Source organism: Petaurus breviceps, unplaced genomic scaffold (genome assembly GCF_028583685.1).
Source record: "Petaurus breviceps papuanus isolate PSGF00001 unplaced genomic scaffold, PetGlider_PUasm1.0 90823, whole genome shotgun sequence".
Taxonomy (NCBI): Eukaryota; Metazoa; Chordata; class Mammalia; order Diprotodontia; family Petauridae; genus Petaurus; species Petaurus breviceps.
This window is the reverse complement of record NW_027187352.1, coordinates 8,781,200-8,798,127: the sequence shown is the minus strand read 5'-3', so window position 1 is coordinate 8,798,127 and position 16,928 is coordinate 8,781,200. Positions and strand designations below refer to the sequence as shown.

Below are 16,928 nucleotides of genomic sequence, written 5' to 3'. Positions count from 1 at the left end.
GAACCACCAGGGAAGAATAGTGTCACTAAAGCCCAGAGAGGAGAGGGGTGGTCACCAGTGTCAGGTGAAGCAGGTGGGTCTAGAAGGATGAGCACTGCAAAAAGACCATCAGAAATCAAGCAAAGAACTGAGAAGCTAGACTACAAGGGGGTAAGAAATGAGAGAGTGGAAGGAGTGAAAGCAGTGAATGTAGACAACTTTAGATATCTGATGGTGGACTGAGGGGAGAGTAAGGCTTAGTGAAGGTATTTGAAGGATAAAGGAAATTTGGGGCTGTGTTTGAAGGCAGAAGTGAAGGAACCAATAGATAAAGCAAGGTCAGCTCTGCTCTTTGGTTTCCTAGTCTTTCTGCTATATCATTTTTTTTTTTAAAGCAATTGGGGTTAAGTAACTTGCTCAAGGTTACATGGCCAGTTATTTTGTATGGGTGCCAAGTATCTGAGGCCAGAACCGACCCCCGGTCTCCCGACACTGGGGCCGGAGCTCTTACTCACTGCGCCACCTGGCCACCCCTTCTGCTATATCATCTTTTTTTTTTTTTTTTTTAAAGCAGTCGGGTTAAGTAACTTGCTCAAGGTTACACGGCCAGTTATTTCTGGGTGTGGTGCTAAGTATCTAAGCCCGGATTCGATCCCCAGGTCATCCCGACACTGGGGCCGGTGTTATTACTGTGCGACCTGGCCACCCGTACTGCTATATTGTCTTGACTGACAAGATTTACAAGTGTCCCATAGGATAAAGATAAATTTGGGTGGAGGGGAAAGGGTTTTGATTACAAATGTCTCACAAAAGAAACAGCAGCCGGTAGAGACAAGTACATCATTGCTATAGTACCATGAGAACCAACAAGTAGAAGAAATAGGTATCTGGAAAGACTTATTATTATTAAGAAATAACACATAATCCAGATGAGGCAGAATTAGAAGAATAGTGTATATACATCCTGTGATCATATGAGGAAAAGTAAATGAGAATGAATTTACAACAAATTCTGGTGGGGACTTAAAAGATATTTACTGAAACAATACTGTTACTACTTTATGCATTAAACTTAGTTTAACTATAAGTAGTTTTAACAAATTTAGTTATTTTTATTACCGATCATTATTAAGTGTTAATAACCATTTAAAAATAAAATTAATAGATCAGAATGAAAATCCAGTTTTTAATTGGTGACTGACTGGTTAGGCATGTGCCTTATATGTAATTAAACAGAAACCTAGCTATGTGATCTTTAGCTTTGCTTTATTCAAAGATTCTCCTGAGTCTCTTAGATGTTATCTCTTTTAGGTTATTTTTTAGTGTAAATATGTTCGTTACTTGAACCTTGAGACTTTGCAGTTTCATACACAGAAGAGAGGCTTTGCTTTTTTAGATTTGAAAACAAATTCTTGCCACTGAAGTCTGTGGCACTGTCGAATGGTTTAACATCAGAAATTGATACCATTTTATCAGTGGAAATGACATTGACAAAGATGCATTGCCATCTACTTTGTCACTGCATCTTAAGGACTATGAGACCTTTTCATCTGACTTAGAGGTGAAAGCCTCCCATGTGTGTCCTCTCCTCCAAGACAATGTTGCACCTCTTCGATTTGTGCTTAGCACAGAGCTTTGCACTTAGTAAATGTTTAATAAATCCTTTATTAATTCATTTGTATTGTCATCTTGTTTTTCTCCCTTGCAGAATGGAGCCCCTTTTTGGAATGTGTGAAAAGTTTTTACAAGAAGTGGACTTATTTCAGAGGTAAGCGTTTCATAGTTTTCTTTCAGTTTCCTGTCTGCACTGCAGATGGTGAACTAAAGTTAATTGAACTGACTTGCTCGGAGTCACATAGCTAGAAAGGGTAGAGGTAGACTTGAATCAAAGTGTCCTCTCATCAGCTCTAGTTTTGTGCGTAGCCAAAATGAAAATGACAGGACCTTAGGGCAGAGGACACCTAGGGGCAGCCTGTAACTGAGCAGAATACCGTCTACAGCATCTCTAACAACGACTTTCTGGCCTACACGTGAAGATCTTCATTGAAGGGAACTTAAGAGAACATTCCATTCAGTATTCGTTTTTAAAGTTATCAGAAATAACAGATTATTAATTTTTCCTTTATGTTGAACTAAAATTTTTCTGTTGTAAATTTTAATCATTGGTCCTAGATGTGCATTCTAGGGTCAGGCATTCTGTTCCCTCTTTCACAACTAGGATCATAAGATCACTAATTGAGAGCTAGAAGGAACCTTAGTGGCCATTGACTCCAACTCCCTCATTTCACATGATCAGAAAACTTAGAGGCACAGAGAGGTGAAAGAACTGAGGCAGGATTTGAATCCAGGTCTTACTGACTCCACATCCAGGGCTCTAACCACTACTCCATGTTGCTTCCATACATGGTAGCCTGTAACATATTCAAAGACATCAATCACGTTTCATCTTAAGTCTTCTTTTGTTTAGAGTACTGATGATAACTCACATTTCTATCACTTTGAGGTTTACAAAGTTCTTACCTTAGAATATCCCTGTGAATAATCCCCATTTTACTGATGAGGAAACTGATCCTTGGAAAGATCAAATCATTTTCTTTAAGCTGGGATTTGTATGTAATTTTCTCTTCACCTCCATTCTGATCCTATTCCCTCTCTACCACATCATCTCACAGTCTGTTCAGCCTAGCCTATTCATGACCCTAAGTCCTTACACTAAAACTCGTACACCATGATTTTTAATTAAAGAACTTTTCAGACTCTAATTTAGTGCTCATTTGCTTTTATCTTACATATAATTGTAATCATCTGAGTCCTCATAGTATCCTCAGAGTTAGAGGACCAGAATTCAGATCTCAGTTATGGTCTTTATTGCTTTATTATGATCTTGACCAAATTATTTCATGTCACAGAGCCTCAATTTCCATATCTGTAGATTGAGGATACAAATATTTTTATGCTGCCTACCTCAATATTGTGAGATAGGGCTATTTTAAGTACTATATGGGAAGAGGGATATAAAAGTGATTTGTAATTTAAGATCTCCATATAAATTAAAATCATCAAGAATGTTGGAGGCTGATTGCATTGAACTCCAGTGAGCCAGAAGTGGTTTTCTCCTAGCTTCTCAGAAAGCAGAACTGGAAATAATGGGTGGAAGAATATAGGGTATCTGATTTTGGCTGAATATATGTAAAAGTTTGTTAGCAATCAGAGCTGTCTAATAATGGAATGGACTGGCTCTTAAGGCAATGAGACTCCCATCACTGGAAGTATTTAGGTGGAACCTGGGTGACAACTTGTTGAAGATTTTGAGATTCTTTTGTGCTAAGAATCTACCAAACCTTGGTTCACTGAGGGCTGTGAGGGCTAAGGAGTCTTCTTATTTATTCCTGTACCTCCAGCATGGCACTTCTAAACCTTTCCAATCAGAAATAGCCTTCTGGCTTTAAAGAATGACAGAGACTCATCTTTTCTCCCAAACTTGGTTCCATTGTCCATTGTTGCAGCTGCATCCCTAAGCCAAGAAAATGAAAGTTGGAATCAGTGGATTTGGCTGTATTGGGCACCTGGTGAGCAGAGTTACACTCACTTCAAGTAGAGTGGAGGTTGTGGCCATCAGTGAACCCTTCATTAACCCTTCATTGACCTTGACTACATGTTTCAGTATGAGTCTTCCCGTGGCAGGTTCAGGGGCATTGTCGAGATTGGGGAAGGAAAGCTAGTGGTCAGTGAAGGAGCCATGACTAACTACCTTCTAGATGAATGATTCCACCAGTATTAAGTGGGGAAATATTGCAGCTGAGTCCATTGGTATCTTTTCCGCGTTGGAAAAGACTAGGCCTGACTTGAAAGATGGAGCTAAGTGTATCAAGCTCTCTGTCCCTTTTGCTGATGCTTCTGGATTCATGATAGGCGTGAAACAAAAAAAATGCTGTCAGTGATGACCTCTGAACTACCAGCTGCTTCCCTGACCAAGATCATCTGTTACAACTCAGGCACTGTAAAAGGGCTCATGACTATAGTCCATGCCATGACTTCTGCCTAGAAAATCAAAATAATAATAATGATAACTAACATATATTTAGTGCTTGCTTTAAGATTTGCAAGGCACTTTTCATATATTACCTCATTTGATCCTCGCAATAACCCTAGGAGGTAATAGGTACTGTTAATTCTTTCCATTTTTACACTGAGGCAGACATAGGTCAAGCAGCAAGTAAATGTCTGAGGCAGATTTTGAACTCAGGTCTTTCTGAGTGCAGGCCTAGTTCTCTATCCACTGTGCCAGCTATCTGTCCCAAGATAGTAGATGACTCCCCTGACAAGTTTTTGCATGATGCTACTCAAAACATTTTCCCATTGGAACACTGGTACATTGTTGGTAGAATTGTGAATTGATCCAACCATTGTGGAGAGCAATTTGGAACTATGTGCAAAGGGCTACAAACCTGTGCATACCCTTTGATCCAGCAATACCACTTCTGGGTCTGTATCCCAGAGAGATCATAAAAAAGGGAAAAGGACTCATGTACAAAAACATTTATAGCAGCTTGTTTTGTGGTCACCAAGAATTGGAATTTGAGGGGATGCCCACCAATTGGGGTATGGCTGAACAAGTTGTGGTAAATGAGTGTAATGGAATACTACTGTGCTATAAGAAATGATGAGTAGGCAAATTTCAGAAAAACCTGGAAAGACTTACATGAACTGATGCTGAGTGAAGTGAGCAGAATCAGGAGAACATCGTACATAGCACCAGCAGCGTTATGTGAGGATCGAATTTCATAGACTTGGCTCTTCTCAGCAGTCCAATGATCCAAGACAACTTCAAAAGACTCATGATGGACAATGATGTCCACATCCAGACAAAGAGCTATGGAGCCTGAATGCAGATTGAAGCATTCTACTTTCACTTTGTTTTGTTTTTTCATTCTCATGGTTTTTCCCTTTTGTTCTGATTCTTCTTTACAACATGACTAATGTGGAAATATACTTAACATGGTTGCACATATATAACCTGTATCAAATTGCTTGATGTTTTGGGGTTAGGGCAGGGAAGAGAGAGAGAAAAATTTGGATCTCAGAATCTTGCAAAGATGAATGTTGAGGGGCACCTAGATGGAGTCAGGAGGAGCTGAGTTCAAGTCCAACCTTAGATATTTATTAACTATATGATGCTGGGCAAATCATTTAACTCAATGATTGCCTTTAAAAAAAATGAATGTTGAAAACTATCTTTGCATGTAATTGGAAAAAATAAAATACTGTTAAGTGTGGGGCGGGAGCATTTTCCCTACTTGAACTGGTGCTGCATTGTTAGCCTACGCGGAGGACCAGGTTGAATTCCTGTAACTTTGACACTTCCATCTAGCATTTAGATAGTATTGCTCTTTCTCTGCTTTGTCAGGCTTATTATTGTTGTGACAGTAAATGTGGTTCCAGCATGTGTGTGGGAGACATAAGGGATTACCCTGAGAAGGAAAGTAGAAGCCATAGGTCTTTGTCCAAGCCGGAAGAGGAAGGCCACCCCTGAGGAGCCAGAACTGGGGACTTCAGACCTCTCCCCACACACAGTCTCTGCCCCAAGGCAGCTTTGAATGTGAGGCAGAGGCTCATTTGCTGAGGGTTACAAAGGAGGACCATGAATGGACATGAAGGGATGTCCCAAGACAGCACAGGCGCACTGGAGCAGAAGTGCGCTAAGAAGTCTAGCTAAGCCAGCTAACAGAGGAGAACTGGGACAGATGTGCCCATGTTGTTACCACTGACCCGTTTTTATTAGCTATCCAAAGATCCTAGTCCTGAGGGATCCATTGTATTGCATGAGGAAGATGGGTCTTAAGGCAAGGTCAAGGAAGAGCAGCTGACCCTGACCAGAAGGGCCCAGAAGAAAACCAAAGCTGGAGACGACCCAGTTTAAAGCAGCCCTTGGATGGTTGTCAGCATAGCTCAGAGAAAGACTGACATCAACTCCTGAGTCATACTTGATGTCTCATTTGTATAAAATTATTGAAAATGATCTGCGTGTCCTTGGTGAAGAGCTTAGAAGGGAACAGCTGGGCTTTTGCAGGTGATTCACTGTAGCAGAGCACATCTCTGTAGTCCCACAGCTGATGACTTTACAGACACTGCCAATATTACTTGTATTCCTCTCTGTAGAACAGAGCATAGTCTTTGTAATTTCTTCTTAAGGTATCTCTCAAACATTTGTTAATGTTAGACATGCCTCAGACAGATGGCAGTTATAGAGAGGACTATGTGCAGTGAAGTGCTGAGAATTACCATCAATTTGGGCATGACCCAAGCATTCACTAGTGCCCTATTATACCACTTACTACCTATTTATTATTATTGTTAATAACAGGGTCATGTTTCCTTGATCTCTAAGGGGTCCTGGATGTAGTTTAAAGTCCCTTCTGTCTTCTGATATTATAATACTATATTCTGTTTAGCATCCAAAAAATTAAAATTTCCTATTGAAACCAAATTTCTTTAAATGTCCTATCCATGGGTAACATTCTGCTAATCATATCGAACATTACAAATTTTCTCAGAGATAGACAGCAACTGAGGAAGAGCAAAGTTAATGAAAAAATGCATATTGCCTTGACATGATGCACAGCTAGATGGGCAGTCTGTTTGGTGCACCTTTTAATATTTGTGGGCATCAGTGCAGCACCTGGGTAGCTGGATAGGTAGAGAGATAGAGGAATGAATCAGTTTTAGACAAGCTATAGATGGACCTAAAATTGAATTGGAAAAAAATAAGGGTGGATTTTATTTGCGAAACTGCAATACTTTCATTTGTGCCAAACTGCTCATTTCCCCCAAATTCTTTCTAACAGCATTATCTCCTTTTGATGCTCTATGGCAGCAAATCAGAGACACTGTAATGTCTCAAAAATCAAAATTACTCTTTTCTTCAAAAGCAGTGTAAAGACTTATGGTGGACATAAGGTTGCCACATAATACCAGCAATTAAATGCCTAGGAGAAATGCTTTGACCCATCAGCAAGGACATGTCTGACTAGGACCTGTGAGGTGACAAGAAGGCAAGATGGTGACTGGCTGCAGCTGACCACTCCATTGGTGTTCTGGAGATACTCAGAGACCTGGAGGCAGCCTCCAGCATGTGGCAAGCTTCCTCTTTTGAGGGTTTATAGGAAGAAGGGCTAGGAATCCCACAGGATAGGCAGGTGGGTCTGGGAAAGTTAGCATGCGCAGTAGGATGCACATATCCAACGAAAAGGAAGACCATTTGTCAGCTAGAGATCAGGCATACACAGCATCTCTCAGGAGGCCCTGAGGAAGGGCTTCCTGGTTAAGTGCCTGCTCTCTGCCAGGCCTTGCACCATGACCTGCCTGGGCAGCTCTGGGCAAGCCCTCCTCTGACCCTCTGTCACATACATGCTGTCATCCTTGGGCTCCTGCTGTAAGTTCCTCCATAGTATCATGGTCAGTCATTTCCATGTGTTTCTTCCCAATCAGATGTTTCATCACCGAGTTGCCTCACTTGCAGGACAGCTTTGTGGACAAGCTTCTAGACCTCATGCCTCGCCTGATGACTTCCAAGCCTTCAGAGGTAGTAAAAATTCTGCAGGCCACTCTTCGACAGAGTACTTTCCTTCACCTTCCTCTGCCAGAACAGGTCAGTTTCCATGTGCACGGTCAGCAATTCAGTGGATATTCGCTGAGTGTCTGCTTTGTGTAAGGCTTGTACTTGAGGGGAGGAAGACAGAAGCAGCCAGCCAGACATGGTCTCTCCCCAGCCTATAAAAGGGAAAGAAGATGTGGACATGAATACAGCACAGTCTATAAGATATGCCTTTAAAAGAGGTACAGACAGAAAGCCATAAGATTTCAGAGAGGAGTTCCCTGAGGGCTGGAGGAATTAGGAGAGACTTCATTGAGGACGTGGCAGTGGATCTGGGGGTGGTGCAGAGGAGGAGAGAGAGCACGGCTCTTGATGGTGCATGTGGTGCAGTGTAGTGGGAGCCCTGTCAGGCCAGTGCCAGCTCCCTGAATCCTCAGCTCACAGCTTTGGATGGGGTCCTGTAGGTCATGGGGAGGAGCAGGAGAGTCATGGGGTCAGAGTGGGGCTTTAGGAAGGCATATCTGGTACTATGAGCCGTGAGGTTTGGGGAATGAGAGACTAAAATCAGGGGATGAATGTACACAAATGAAATATTTGGTAGTAATAGGAACCAGTGAGCCCAGGAACTCTGGACATTGCAGTACTACCCTTATTCTTCAACTGGGAGAATGGGAAAAGTACTGGACTGAAAGTCGCAAGAACTGAGTTCAAATGCCAACTTTGGCATGTAGTACCTATGACCTTAAGCCAGTCATTTCCTTACTCTGGGCCACAATTTCCTTATTTGTAAAGTGAAAGGAAAATATGACTCCTGCATTACCTGGCTGCCAGAGCTTATTAAGACTTTGAGTACTTTAAAAACATGGAGTGTTATTATTTTGAGTTAGGCTTGGCCCTTGAACAATTATAATGGTTGGAATGGGGTATTTCATTAAACTAGACATACAGGCCCTCGGGTTTAAACTCATTGTAAATATTTTCCTTGTTTGTCCTTGTGCCATCTTTTACTTCCCAAGGTCATTCTGTGCCCTCCATTACCATGTGCTTCTCTGCCCTGCAGATCCACAGAGCATCAGCCACAATCATTGAGCCTGCTGGTGAGTCGGACAACCCTCTGAGGTTTACCTCTGGGCTGGTGGTGGCACTGGACGTCGACGCGACTCTGGAGCATGTGCAGGATCCTCAGACGATTGTCAAAGTGCAGGTCTGTCCCCCGTGTCCTACTTATGAGACTGAGGTCAAAAGTGATGTGGGTGTGTGGGCTGATGCAGATGTAGTCAGAATGCTTCTTGGGAGTAGTATGATTTAGTCGTGTAATGAGTCTGTAGACAAAAATACAAAGATGGTTGAGAATCCACTTTTACCTGTCTAAAAACCAGTTTGTAGAACAAATTTTTTTTTATTTCTAATTCTTTAGAAATTGTTTAGTTAGGGGCAGTGAGGTGGTGCAGTGAGTAGCATACTGCCCCTGGAATCAGGAGGACCCGAGTTCAAATGCAACCTCAAATACTTGACACTTACTAGCTGTGTGACCTTGGGCAAGTCACTTAACCTTAATTGCCTTGCCTTCCCCCTCCAAAAAAGAGAAGAAAAGAAATTGTTTAGTTAGACATATTCCATTTTAGGAAATGAATTCTGTGGAACAATCCCTTTCCTCAGAGAGCTTATATGTTACAGTAGGAAATAGTATGCACACAGAGAAGTAAATATAAAATATCTAGGGTCTAAGCATACAGTCATTTCAGGGAGAGGGAAAGCACTCACAGATTTTCAACAAATATATAAAATTTTCTCCACATGAGTGTTCCGGTTAACTACACATGAATCTCTTTGGGGGCTGAACTGTGCCATGAAGGACATGTGGTGAGAGGAAAATCTAGGCAGATGGACACGAGCCCTACCTTGGTAATTTTCATACAGAATTTTTAGAGATGATTCTAAGTGATTGTTTATATTTTTGATAAAGTGATAGGAAAGATGTAAAAAAACACTGGTATTAGGTGGCAAACTTGAAGTATGAATATGTGGTCAACAGGCATTCTGGGGTGGGGTAAAAACCTTTGTAGTACAATTTTTATATTTGCCGTTTGAAGTGTGCCTCTCCTGCCTTTGGAGGATAGCCAAGGTCTAAGCAGGTCATAAGTGCAGAGGTGTGTGTGTGGAAGCCAAAGAGTTACTGTTTTGGAGCCCTCTGGAAATTCATAAATGGACATATTAAGGGGGGGAAAAACCTCTCATTGTGGATGCTTCTAAGTCATATAAGTTTTAAAATATTTGTTCTGCTGAAAAAAAACACTTTTGTCATGAAGAAAAATACCACATTTGCTGCTTTTTCTTTCTTTTTAAAGCATGTTTTTACTGGGGCAGCTAGGTAGTGCAGTGAAAAGAGCACTGACCCAGGGGTCAGGATGACCTGAGTTCAAATATGGCCTCAGACACTTGACACACTTACTAGCTATGTGACCTTGGGCAAGTCACTTAACCCCAATTGCCTTGCCTTTCCCCGCTCCAAAAATAAAAAGAACGTTTTTATTTTACTTTTTCTCAATTATATATAAAATAATTTTTTTTACATTCTTGTTTTATAATTTTTTCAGTTCTAAATTCCCTTCTTCCTTCCCTTCTCTCCACTCTTTTTCAGAAGGCAAGCACCTTACATAGATCATATATGTGCAGTCATGCAAAACATATTTCCATATTAGCCATGTTGCTAAAGAGAACATATACACACACAAAAAAAATAAAGTAAATAAAAAAGTATGCTTCGATCTGCATTCAGACTCTTATCAATTCTTTCTCTGAAGGTGGATAGCATTTTTTATCATGAGTCTTTTGACGTTGTCTTGGATCATTGTATTGCTGAGAATAGCTAAGTCATTCACAGTTGATTATTGTACCGTAATGCTGTTACTATATTCAGTGTTCTTCTGGTTCTGCTCACTTCACTTTGCATCAGTTCATATAAGTCTTCCCGGGTTTTTCTGAGAACATCCTGCCTTCATTTCTTATAGCACAGTAGTATTCCATCACTTAGAGATTTCTACATACAAAAGTAGGCATTAATTCCTTAACAGAGCCAAATCAAGTTGTGTACCACAGCTTGTTCAGCCATTCCCCAGTCGCTGCCTTCTCTGTAGAAGAAATAGTTATTGGAGACAAATGCTGATGCAGCACAGCAGAGTGGGATGAACACTGGCCTTGGAGGCAGGAGATCTGGGTTGGAATCCTGCCGTGACCACGCAAGCAACCTTCTCAGAGCTTCAGTTCACTTCTCTGTAAGATGGGGTTCATTACACTCCCTACCAAATAAGGTTGTTCTGAAGAAAGCACTTTTCAAATCTCTAAGCAATATACTAATATAAGTTATTATTCTTGAAGGATGATCGTGATATCCTCAAAGACTTTGCACCATAGCAATAGCCTTGATTTCTTTTTAGGCTCTTCATGAAGTACATGAAATGATGGAAAGGAAGAGATGGTTTTCATTGCCATTAAAATGGGAAGCTGAAGTTTAACTGGTTTGACCTTTAACGCTAGAATTACAGTTGAAATATCCTTCCAGAACTGAGCCAAAACAGGATTGTGGGAAGAAAATCAGAAGACCTTATTCATAATGCATTTGTGACCTGAGACAAGTCATTCAGCCCATCTGAGCCAAAATTTCCTCTTTGTAAAATGGGGCTAATTATGCTTGCATAATTCCCTTCCTTCCAGGTTTATTGAGAAAAAGGCAGTGTGAAGGCCATGAGATGCTATAGAAATAATCTTGAGTTATAGTCCTCATCAGTTCAGATATCAAATACCTAGAGTTAGATAAGGAAGACAGCCTGTAGCCAGTCAATTCAGAGTGTATTTACATGTCTCCTACAGGCTTTCTTTGCATTTTTTTAAAGCTCTGCAAGCATAGCATAAGCTTAAGCACTGGCAAGTCCTTCAAAGACAGAAATTCTCCCAGGACAGGCTCAGCGACATACCGGGATGGCCCCAACAGCTTGTTACAGTAGGTGTTGTAGTCTGAACAGACCTTATACAAATGCAGTCACAGGGATACTGTGTGCTGAATGTTCTGGAAGTACCAGAAAGTAAAAGGCATATTGCCTGTCTTCGCTTCACTTACCTGGAGAAGTGGGAAGAGGCTACTGATCTCTGTTTAAATTCTGACTTGGCCCCCCTTTTATTCTATGTACCTTGGACAAACCACTGAGCCTCCTTTGACCTCATTTTTTCGGTCTATAAAATGAGGGGTTTGAAACTAAATTCTATGATTTTCTGAGCCATTTAAACTCTTGTGGGCCTTAGTTTCTTCATCAGTAAAATGGGAGTTATAATCCCTGCTCTGATTCCTTGATAAGGGCTATCGTAGGGATCAGATGAGATAATGGATATGTAAGTGCTTTGTCATTGGTAAGGCCCAATACAAATGTAAGTTGTTACAATTCTTACTCTGGGAAGGGGCCTATAGGGTGGTTTTGTTTTTACCTTGCCATGGTTTTGTAGCGTAAGAATTTTTTTTGGCCCTGGTATAATGTCATTGGTATGGGAAACTCCTTCTAACCATTGCAGACTGGTAACTTCTCTGCAAATTCAAGTCTTGAAAGAGTTCCCTGGAGGCCTGAAAGATAAAGGGACTTGGTTAGGAGACACACAGCCAGGTAGGGGTCAGAGGTGGGACTTGAGCCTGGGCCTTCCTGGCTCTATGGCCTGACCTCCATCTCCTGGGCCATGCCGCTTCTCATCATCACCATAACAATAAGTCACATTGGATATTTATGTAGCAGTGTAAGGTTTGCAGAAAACCTTCCTCACAGCAGCACTGTGAGCAAGGTTGTGCAGGTATTTTGTACCCATTTTACAAATGAGAAACCTGAAGCATGTGTAGAGAAGTTAGTTGGCTTGCCCCAGGTCATACAGTGAGTTAGTTGCAAAACTGGAAAAGGTATCTTGACTTCACATCCAGTTTCCTCCTCTTCTCCCTCTGTTTCATCTCGCTTGTTTAGTCCCACGCCATTTCCTCTGTTCTGTTCAAACTGCCTCTAATGAATCAAAAGTTAAGTTGTGTTTGTCTGGTTCTTTCTGGATGGCGCAGAGTGATAGATGCAGAGGGAGGAGCTTTACAGATAAACAGAAATACAGGCAACTTCCTTGATTCAGAAACTGTGTATCTTTTCTCTATTTTGTTTAAATGTCACCCTCAGACAGATGAAACTAATTGTCTTACAGTGACTTCCACTTAGGTCCTTTTTCAGTGTCTCCTCTTGGCATAGAGGTGACCTTGGTTTCTCAAAGGCCGCCTCAGTGGAGCACAGTCTTGACTGTTCTTACTAAGCTGGAACAATTTGAGTAAAGGTCTGGTCATCACTGTGTATGTCCATCATCTCAGGGACTAGCCTGGTGAAGAGTGGAAACCTCATTGCCAAAGAGTTGGATACCAAGAGATTAATTGTTTTTGATCACTGTAACTCATGAAACTTTCTCCTAAGGCACCCACGTGGATGGTATCATTAATCCTTAAAGATAAAGCTAGAATGTCCTGGACAGGTACATTCCATGGCTAAAGTGGTGTTTACTTCTTTACATTCCTGATTTCTCTCCTTAGGTATTATATCCTGATGGTCAGGCCCAGATAATCCATCCCAAACCTTCAGACTTCCGAAATCCTGGACCTGGAAGACACAGGCTGATAACTCAGGTTTACCTCTCCCATGGTGCCTGGACAGGTAAGGAGCAGTGAGTCTGGCTTCCCAGGTACTCCTGGGTCCCTCAGCTCTCCAGTGAGGAGACAGTGTGCAAGGGAAATACAGTAAGTACTCCCAGAATAAGAAAATCTGCTGATGGAGCAAATTCTTCCTCTTTCTACCTCTCCCAGGAATTTGCCTTTATGCACAGTAGAAAAGTTGAGGGTTGAATCTCCCAGTCTCAGAACTGGAAGTGACATCAGACCCCCTCAGAGTCCAGCCTCCCCCAGAGGCAAGGATGCCTTCCTGACAAATGGCCATCCAGGCAGTGCTTGAATACTCGTGACAAGGAACACTCCATTTCTCAAGGTAGCCCACTCAGTTTTTGAGAACTGTTTCAAGGTCCTTCCTTCTCTTAAGTCAAAATCATAGGATCATAGGGTTTAGAGATAGAAGGAGCCTTAGATAAGGATGAAGTCCAGCCCCCTCACTTTAGAGATTAACTGAGATCCAGAGAAAAGAAGAGCTTTGCCCAGGGTAATACCCAGTAAATGACTGAGTACAAACTCCAGTGTGGGTCTCATAAGTACAAACCCAATGGTCTGTGATACATAACTCCCCTCTCCCACCCACCCCTTCCCCCCCACATGCTGGTGAGCCTTGCTCCCCAGCTCCCAATGGGCCTTCCTCTCTTCTGTGGAGTCAGCAGAAGTACTATTAGGCCCTCCTCCCCAGAATTGTCTGTTAGAAAGAGGTTAGGAGGTATGTTCCTTCTTATTTTCTCTTCTCCAGGCTCAGCATTCTCTGCTAGAGACAGAAATTCTTGTTCCCAAAATAACCAGTGGGTATTTGTACTGTTCTCTTACACAGATCTACCACCATAAGGGATCATTTTGTTTGTAAAAATGGAAGGAAAGACTTAATAGAAAGGGCCTCATGTAATGGAAATAATAGTAGTAAATATTAGTGCTGTATGATTTATGTGCAGAGAGGCAGCATGGCACAGTGGGTAGATAAATCCTGGATTCAAGCCTGCCCTCATGTACCTCCCTGGGCAAGTCACTTCACTTCTCGTATAAAGGTCACAGTCCTTTCTACTTTAGCAGCATAGAGAAGTACTGCACTACTGCCCCAGAATACTTGTTTTCCTCATTTTCTCATTTGAGCCTTAAAACAGCATTTCAGAATAAGATAGTGAGACTCAGCACTGTATAAAAGAGCGGTCCTCTTCGTTGTCCCATACTTTTCCTGTCTCCCTGTACCTACCCTGGGAGGCTCCTTTTGCTGCCTGTCCCCATTGCCTTTGGAAATCATCTGCCTCCTAGCTATGGTGACCAGCCTGTCACTGGCTCCACAGGGATGGCGTCCCTCAAGGTTGGAAAGTGAACCACAGTTGGCAGGGTTTTAGGGTGGGGATGCTGAGAGTTCCCTGAAAAAAGAGACTAGAGGAAATGTTGGGGGAGGTCGCTTCGGTGAATGGTGAATGGTGGTGGTTGCAATTTTCATGAAGATCAGAGCCCATTTTTTCCCTTAATCTGCCCTGAGTTGATGACTCAGCTGTTGTATTTGGCAAGGATAAGTGAATTGTTCTGTAAGAGATCTGTGCATTTCTCAAGTAAGGGATTCAGAGAGCATTGATGAATTATTACCCTCCCAGGAGGCTTTGCAAGGCCTAGGTGTTTTGCTTTCCCACCCCACCACCCTTATGGGGGTTGGGGGGGTGGGTGTGCAGGCACACACACACATGTGTAGGCATACTAAAGATTGATAAACATGCAGGAGAGTAAGACATGCAGAGCCTTAGGGTCATCAGTATTCTAAGGATGTGTGGCCCACAAATTCTATTTTCCTCAGTGCCAGATTGACTCTCTTCCCTATTCCCGAAGCCTCCCTGAGGTGTAGGAAGCCTGGTTGAAGAGCAGCCAGCTCCTGCTCAGTGCTGTGGAGACAGAAGCTCTTACGGAGGCTGGGGAAAAGAAGCAGGAGGAGGAGGGCAAAGAGGGGGACTGATGCTTTTGTGGGGCGCAGTCTGGCCTCTCCAGTTTGGGGCTTTCAAACTATTGCCTACTTCCCAGTAGCTTGTATTTGACACAAGCACTACTTTTCAAGTAGCCTGTAATTGTTGAAGATATTTTTAGTGGAAGAGACATTTAGAGCATATAGAGCGGTATATGGTATACTGGAAAGTCAGGCTGCCTGGGTTCTAGTCCCAGTTTTTCCATTGATCTTGACAAAGTCACTCTCTTATGTCTTATTTCTTGACCTTTAAATTGAGAGGACCAGCCTTGAAGCCCTACAAGGACTGGTCAGCACTAAAATTCTATAGATTTTATCAATAAATCTGGGACCTATGGGCCATACAAAGCAGGGATGCATGAAAAACCATCTGAGTGTGACTTGTACCTCTCACTTAAGGCAAAAAAGGTTCTCTTTTTTTTTTATTTTTTTAAGAATTTTGGTTTGGTTGTCTATATATGAGGGTATATGGGCATATGAATGCATATGTGAATGTGTGTATATATGTTTACAGGTATATATAGATAGAGGGCACAGGACCAATTTAACAGGAAGGGATGATACTTAAAAGGTGAAATTAAGAGATGAGAGGAATATAATGAGAGGAGATGGGGAGAGACAGAATGGGGTAAACTATCTCATACAGAAGAGGCAAGGGAAAATGGTTACAATGGAGGGGAAGAATAGGAAGGCAAAAGGGAATGGGTCAACCTTATTCCCATTGAATTTGGCTTGAGGAGGGAATGAAATACACACTAAATAGGGTATCTCACCCTGCAGGAGAGTAGTGGGGAAGGGGATCAAAGGGAGGATGATGGAAGGGAGGGCAGGCTGGGGGGGGGAGGGAAGTTGGAAGCACCCACTTTTGAAAAGGGATGGGATCAAAGTAGAGAATAGAACAAGTGGGAGGTGGGATAGGAGGGAGGGAAATATAGTCAGTCTTTTACAATATAGCTACTATGTTATTGTTTTGCATTAGCCACACATGTACAACCTATACTGAACTGCTTATCTTCCCAGTAAGGGTGGGTTTGGACAAGGGAGGAAGGGAATGAATCTGGAATTCAAAGTTTTAAAATCAAATACTCAAATATATACACACTATTATTAATACTATTTTACATGTAATTGGGAAATAAGATATACAGGCACTGGGGCACAGAGATCCACTGGAAAAGTCGAAAGGGGTATGGGAGAAAATATGGGAGAGAGCAGATTGGAGGAGGGGATATCCTGTGGGACTGCTAGTTTGGGGCAGTGGGTAGGGGAAAAATGGGGAGAAAATTTGTAACTCAAAATCTGGTGGAAATGAATGATGTAAACCAGAAGTTAATAAAGCATTTGAAAAAAAAATTTTTAATATTAAGAAAAAAAAAAGAAAGCCCCAAGGAAGAGTCAGACATGACTGAAACGACTAAACAACAATAATGTCCTGACCCACAAAGAGTCACACATAACTGAGCAACAATACAGAAATGAAATTTGTTCCTGAAGTCCATTTTTACAATTGATTTGTCTTGATATTTCATTTAAATTTGCCAGAGTTGCCCAATTAAGTATCATACTGTGTGGAGGGCCTTAAATTCACAAGGGCTGTCTCTCTTTTCTCTTCTTTTCTCTCTTCTCTTCTCTTCTCTTCTCTTCTCTTCTCTTCTCTTCTCTTC

At 41.9% G+C, this 16,928-nt stretch overlaps 1 protein-coding gene across 2 annotated transcripts in view; it reads left to right on the top strand.

Annotated features, from left to right (window-relative positions):
- The window catches only part of INTS4 (integrator complex subunit 4), a 90,506-nt gene that overhangs the window by 72,514 nt on the left and 1,064 nt on the right, over window positions 1-16,928 (top strand). Inside the window, exons 19-23 of one of the 2 annotated variants that reach the window (XM_069070932.1) lie at window positions 1,688-1,747; window positions 7,468-7,627; window positions 8,634-8,777; window positions 13,170-13,290; window positions 13,440-13,710. In XM_069070932.1, coding sequence (XP_068927033.1) covers window positions 1,688-1,747; window positions 7,468-7,627; window positions 8,634-8,777; window positions 13,170-13,290; window positions 13,440-13,462 — 508 coding nt within the window. In that variant the 3' untranslated portion in view covers window positions 13,463-13,710. Of the gene's footprint in view, window positions 1-1,687; window positions 1,748-7,467; window positions 7,628-8,633; window positions 8,778-13,169; window positions 13,291-13,439; window positions 13,711-16,928 lie in introns of those variants that run through there. The other variant, XM_069070931.1, reaches the window with a different exon arrangement.